The sequence below is a fragment of the Copadichromis virginalis genome, linkage group LG15 (assembly GCF_057382275.1).
Source record: "Copadichromis virginalis isolate Kocher_CV1m ecotype Utaka linkage group LG15, C_Virginalis_male_GT1.1, whole genome shotgun sequence".
NCBI classification, from domain to species: Eukaryota; Metazoa; Chordata; class Actinopteri; order Cichliformes; family Cichlidae; genus Copadichromis; species Copadichromis virginalis.
This window is the reverse complement of record NC_140632.1, coordinates 3,027,632-3,033,841: the sequence shown is the minus strand read 5'-3', so window position 1 is coordinate 3,033,841 and position 6,210 is coordinate 3,027,632. Positions and strand designations below refer to the sequence as shown.

The 6,210-nt window shown below is 40.2% G+C and overlaps 1 protein-coding gene across 1 annotated transcript; it reads right to left on the bottom strand.

Moving 5' to 3' along the window:
• Positions 1-447: 447 nt before the first annotated feature.
• On the bottom strand, positions 448-5,950 carry LOC146691528 (cholesterol 24-hydroxylase-like). The gene is made up of 15 exons (XM_085431348.1): positions 5,787-5,950; positions 5,629-5,706; positions 5,447-5,528; positions 5,241-5,314; positions 4,661-4,747; positions 4,347-4,485; positions 4,156-4,266; positions 3,893-4,055; positions 3,345-3,410; positions 1,631-1,703; positions 1,463-1,547; positions 1,125-1,235; positions 860-948; positions 677-743; positions 448-588 (listed from the first exon to the last, which is right to left on the bottom strand). The coding sequence occupies exons 1-15, from the start codon at positions 5,933-5,935 to the stop codon at positions 448-450; spliced, it is 1,515 nt and encodes a 504-aa protein (XP_085287474.1). The 5' UTR covers positions 5,936-5,950.
• Positions 5,951-6,210: the final 260 nt, after the last annotated feature.

Genomic DNA, 6,210 nt, shown 5'->3' with positions numbered 1-6,210 from the left:
CAGATTATAATTTTATATATAAATATTTTTTAATACATGTAGTCTAAAGGATCAACATACACTCCATTATCAGAAAAATAAAGATTTCTGGCAGTTATTTCATGGTTCAGGTTTTAAAGGGCTGGTTTTGCTGGTGCCCGTGTCACTGCTGGCAGCATCATGAGTTAATGTTACAGGCATTAAAAGTCCTGTTGTAGTCATGAAAAAGCAATGACAGAGCTACATTAAAGTAAAGAGAATATTAAAGTCAGTGATCATCAAAAAATATATAATAAAATTCAATATTCATTATCGTTTTTTTTTTATTATTATAATAAAAATAGATTTATTATATCAAAGTACAATCACATTAATGCTTTTAGAGTTTTTTTTGTTTACATTAGTAAAGAGTAACCCATTTTCTTCTATGGTCTACTACCACTTATGTGATGTTGCCTTATTTTATTTTTAATCCCTGTGAATCAAAGTGCACAACACTCCACTCTTTGGTCTGAGTGTGCCAGCATCCAGGATGTCAAAGGTCTGTCCCGGGACGAGAGTGAAGTCAAACCTTTGGAGCAGTTTGGCCATCACCACTTTAGCCTCCATCTAAAAAAAAAAAACACAACAGCGCCCACAGAGATGAGTCAGTGTGTTTATAGGTGAGCGGGTCTTCACATTATTTAGCCATCCTCACCTGAGCAAAGTTCTTTCCCAGGCACGCGCGAGGACCGAGGGAAAAAGGGTAGTAGCAGTAATAAGGCCTTGTTGAACAGACAAGAGACAGCCTCAGTTACTTTGAACAATTTTTCTCATTAGGTAATAATGACCGAAAACAAGAATAAAACATGTCAGCATGGTGAAACAGTGTGTTTCTTACTTGGGAGCATCTGGGTGAAATCTGTCTGGATCAAATCTCAGTGGATCCTTGAAGAATCTCTCCAGTCTCCCACTCGCATAGGAGCTGAACTAAACATTAGAACAGTTTATTATTTATCTCGATTCCAGGTAACTTTTTTTTTTAAAGGACTTAAGCTGGTGGGGGGGGCTGTTTGGGTTCTGTTTGAGTAAATGATTAGAAGCATACACACACCCATCTTCAAACCAAAAGGTATTAAAACATATTTAAAATCTTCACAACTTACAAGAGCAACAAATCCTCCAGGTATGTGGATCCCATCAATCACCATGTCTTCAGCAATATGACGAGATGTGCCCGGAGCTGTGGGGTACATTCTCAGAGTCTCTTTTAACACCTGGGGGAAGATTACAAGGAATACGTGTAATGTGTATGTGTTAGTCTGCATTTAACCCAGTGAAGCAGTGGGCAGCCACTGACTACTGAGCTATCCCTGCCTGTAAACTGGTCTTGTGTCATAACACACGAGATGCAGCCTTTGATTGTTAGTTGACAAACTTTGATTTTTAATCTCATGGATTCACACTGAAAACATTACCACAATTTTCAAATTGCCACATGTACCTGTGACAGGTAGACCAACTTGCCCAGGTCATCGTAGCTTATTTCACATTTCATGCCAATAACATCGTCCACTTCTTTCTTCACTCTGAGAAATGAGAAAACTCCATAAGAAACCAAAGTTCACTTGTTCTAATGGAAACTGTTATGTGCTATATTTTGAGTTCTTACCTTTCCAGTATATCAGGATGTCTTCCAAGTTCCATGATGCAAAACGCCAGCTGATTGGCTGTCGTTTCTTGGCCTGAAATAGCACAAATGCTTTAAAATCGAATCACAATACCACCTTAAAATGAACCAACTCACCCGAGCGTTTGTATTCTTAATATCGAAACAAATCTTTTGATTGAAAAATCAAGTGAAAGCAGTTCCAACAAACTATATATGAAACACGCTGCTGTTTTTCCATTGCTTAACCGTTTTGAAACTAGAGGTCAGTCAGAATGTAGATCTGACAGTGTAAACAAGAACACTGGACATTCATGAGGAAAAGACCAAAGACACCATAAATACATGTCTATACAAAGACAACATTATAAACAATGTAGCTTTAAGGCACTGCAATATATGTGTCACTTTTCAGACCTAGAAACTTAGTCTTTATGGACCAACTGGGTTCTGGACTTCATGACCAACAGGCCGCAGTCTGTGAGGATCCACAATGTCTCCTCATCTTCCATGCTCCTCAGCACTGGCTCCCCTCAGGGCTGTGTGCTAAGACTCCTGTTCACGATGCTTACATATGACTGCTCACCAAACCACCCTGGCTGTCAAACTGTAAGGTTTGCGGATGCATCACAAACAACGAGGAGACCAGCAACAGGAAGGAGGTGGAGCACTTGGAGGATTGGTGCAGGAAAAAAAAAAAAAAAAAAAAAAAAAAAAAACACTGCTTAAATGGGAAGACCACCAAGGAACTTGTGGACTTCAGGAGAGGAAGACACAGGTTCTGCAGTTGAAGTAGTACTCAGCTACAAGTACCTGGGTATGCACCTGGAAAAACAACACTTCCTGTCTGATCAGGAAGGCACACCAGAGGCTCTGCTTCCTGAGGCGGTTGAGGTGTGAGAGACTTGAGCTCAGTCCACATCTCCTTTTACAGAAGTGCGGTGGAGAGTGTTCTGTGCTCCGGCATCAACGTGTGGCACAGAAACTGCACTGTGGCAGAGAGGAAAACTACAGAGGGAGGTGAAGGCTGCACAGAGTTGTCAGAGGCAGCCTACCAACCATCACAGAAATATACACCTGATGCAGGAAGAGGGGCACCTGTATCATGAAGGACCCCACTCACCCAGCACACTCTTTGTCCCACTCCCTCAGGCAGGAGGCTGAGGAGCATTACATGCAAAACCTCCAGACTGAGAACAGGCTTCATTCCAGAAGCTGTGAGACTTCTCGGTACATAATGGACGAGAAACTGCAACTGTAGCGCCTTAATCACTACGGATACTTTGCTGCTAAAATATTTATATCTATACTCCATACTGTTACTCAGGTTGCTGCACTTCTCTTACTTGTATAGTTTACTAGTATTTGATACCATTTTATTACTTGTTAATGGAAAACCGGGACCGTGGGTACATAAAATCGTTGCAGCTAATGTAAACATGCGATGAGAATGACAACGCTTCCTTGAATTTCCATCTTTTATATACAGTCTTTTGTAATGTACACAGCTCATTTAGTCAGTAATTTATGTTCGTGTGCATTATATGCATGTTGTGAATAACTGGAGCAAAACTTGCCAATAAATACAATTATATAAAAATTCACACTAAAGATTGTGACCATGACGTAACTATGCGAGCTGCAGGAGCCCGTCACTGGAGGAGGGACGGGTCTGTCACACAGCATTTTAAACATTAAAGCTGAAATAGAAACTCACCAGCAATGATGAATGTCACCAAATTGTCCAACATAAACTGGTCATCTTCCTCAGTCATGCTTTTCTCTGAAATAATAAGAACATTGACATGTTAATATTTGATTTCTTTGTCTGTCCTGTACTTACCCCGCATTTTAAAATTATCAGTCAGGTATTTATATTCTGCCTCCATTCATAAACATAAACAAAAACCTCCATGGCTAATACGATGGTAGGATGATAAATATTTAATTTATTGCATATTTTAGAGATTCTTTTGTTCCAGCAGCTGAAATACTACTACTAGTAAACTTACTAAGAATTAAGAATAACTGAGTAAGTGATTAAGCAAACAAACAAAAACACAAGAGCTACTGCAGCAGGCTGCCATGCAGCATGGCGCCGTCCCTCACGCTGACAATGCGATGTCTTTTCATTCATCTTCATTGTATTTCTTTACTCTTTGTGTAATATTGATAGCAGTTTAAAATCTGTTCTTTCCCACCACAAAGAATCTATAATATCGCTCTTATCCAGTCTAATCAAATGTCAGATTTAGGGGCTACAACCTTGGTTGGCAGTTTTGATGATTTGTGTCAGGATGTCCTTGGGAACCTCGTCACCGTTTTCAATGGCGATCTTCCTCTCGTGGATCCACTGAGCTCCAGTTGTACGGAGCAGGCGGCACGCTTCCCTCACCTCATTAATATATGATCTGTTCTTTGGATTGAACTGGAATTGCAGATTGAACAATTTAACATGTCACACTGTTAACAAGGCTTTTGTCAAACATACTTCATACTAAACAAAAAAGAATCTACATCTCAAATACCTCAAAAAATATGTCTCTAATATAGGTAACCATTCCTTTCAGACATGTCTCAATGGCTTTAGGGAAAGGTGAACTATTCTTCAAGAGGTCCAAGTCCACCCCGAAGGCAACCTGAAATTTATCAAGAAAAAATATATAAGTATACACACACTCACCCTGTAGAAACTGTAAAATTGACTGTAATATAAAACCTTAGCAATAACATCCAGGGTGACACAGTTGACAAGATGGAGCATATTAGCTTCTGTTTTATTGTCAGCAAGCTCTGCAAGTTTATCCATCAGTTTATCTGCCCTCTCATTGAAGGTTCCCATTAGACCTCTCAGATACCTGGAAGTAATGATAGCTTTAGACAGAGAAGCAGCACATCCAGGACATCCCAACAAACCATCACAGAAATTCATTAAAGGATAATGTTCAACAGAAAAAAGGGAAATGTTTCCAACCCTGAACAAGTGGTTAATCAAGGAGACCGTTGTGTGTTTTTGTGATAACTGAAACTCACAGGCTGCTGAACGCAGGGTCCATGATGCGGCGCTGTTTGTACCACTGCTCATGATCCCGTGCTGTTACCAGCCCATTGCCTAAGAGCCTTCAAAGAAGACAGTTGACAAAATACTTTTTCACAAATTTGAAAAAAAATAAGGATTTAAACAGTTTGGATTTGTCAGCTGATTTTTACTTTGTTAAACTGAGATTACAGGATAGTATTATATCCGTTTTAATCTTAGTAAAAGGAATTGAACTAACCACAGCATCAAAGCTCACGTCTACCACTAAATATTGGTAAATGAACGCAAGTCGCACACTGGTATCTGCTCATATCAGCCTTACCAAACTCAAAAAAGTGCGTGTGGTGGGGGGGTTAGCGTGTTATTTACCCTGGACAGGTCACCATCCTGTTAATCTAACCTGTGCTCAGACAGAACCCAAGCAAACACATGGAGAACATGCAACCCCCACGCAGAAAGGCCGGGACAGATGTTGGATTTAAACCCAGGTCTTTATTACTAACTCTGCTTTTGAATTAGTGCATCCTTATAAAAATTAAAAGCAAATGAAGCAGACTGATAAGTCAGTGTTACCTCTGACCAAACAGGTTGGAAAGTCTCTTGTAAGAAAATGCATCCTTGGAGTACTTTGAGGACATCAAGATTACCTGAAGCCAGAAGCAAAACGACAGAAGCATTTAACAGAAAGAGGACTTCGTGCCAATTTTATCGAGAGTTGTGCTTTTTGATACAAAACAAACTTCATTATTTCACACTCTGAAGTTAACTGCGGGATTTACCTTTGTTGCTTCTGGATATGACACAGACACTAGAACATAATGAAGAGCATTTATCCTGCACACAGGCCCATACTCCTCTGCCCTGTAAACGACATGCTGTCATTTAAATGATACACTTAAACATCATTGACACTGAAATGCTATTTTCAACTGCACAAAAACATAGTTTGTACTTAACTTACCACTCTAGGAATTGTTCATGTACATTTCCACCATTTTTTAATATCCTTGAAAACGTTGGTGAATGTCCGAGGAGAAAACTGGGGAGAAGAGCTTTAAATTAACAAGATCAGTCGCACATAATGTCAGCACAAGTGTTTTACCCAACAACTTTACCTACCTGTCCCTCGGTGGGCCGGGTACGTGGTCATATTTCATATGAATGTGTTTTACGTACAAGCAGTATGCAAGAAACGCAACGATAAGCAGAAAGAAGAGAAATGTAAGAGCCTGAAGTGCCAAAGTCAGAAGTGTGCTGAAAACTGCCATCCTGATGGTTGTCCTTTCTGTTAGGAAGTCCGCTGCAGATAACGCCGCAAAAGGTCCCACAAGGCGACACAAAGGGGCCTCAGGGGGTCACAAGCTGATGTACTCTTAGTAGGAAGGTTGTGTCAAGAAGGGCATCCAGCGTAAAATCTGTGCCAAAATCAAACATGCAGATCCACCCACTGCTGCGTAAACAATGAGCTGTTCATCAAGCACTCCAAGACTAGCAGTTAATGCAACACTTGATCATTGCACTGTGGCACAAGGTCAGGTAACTT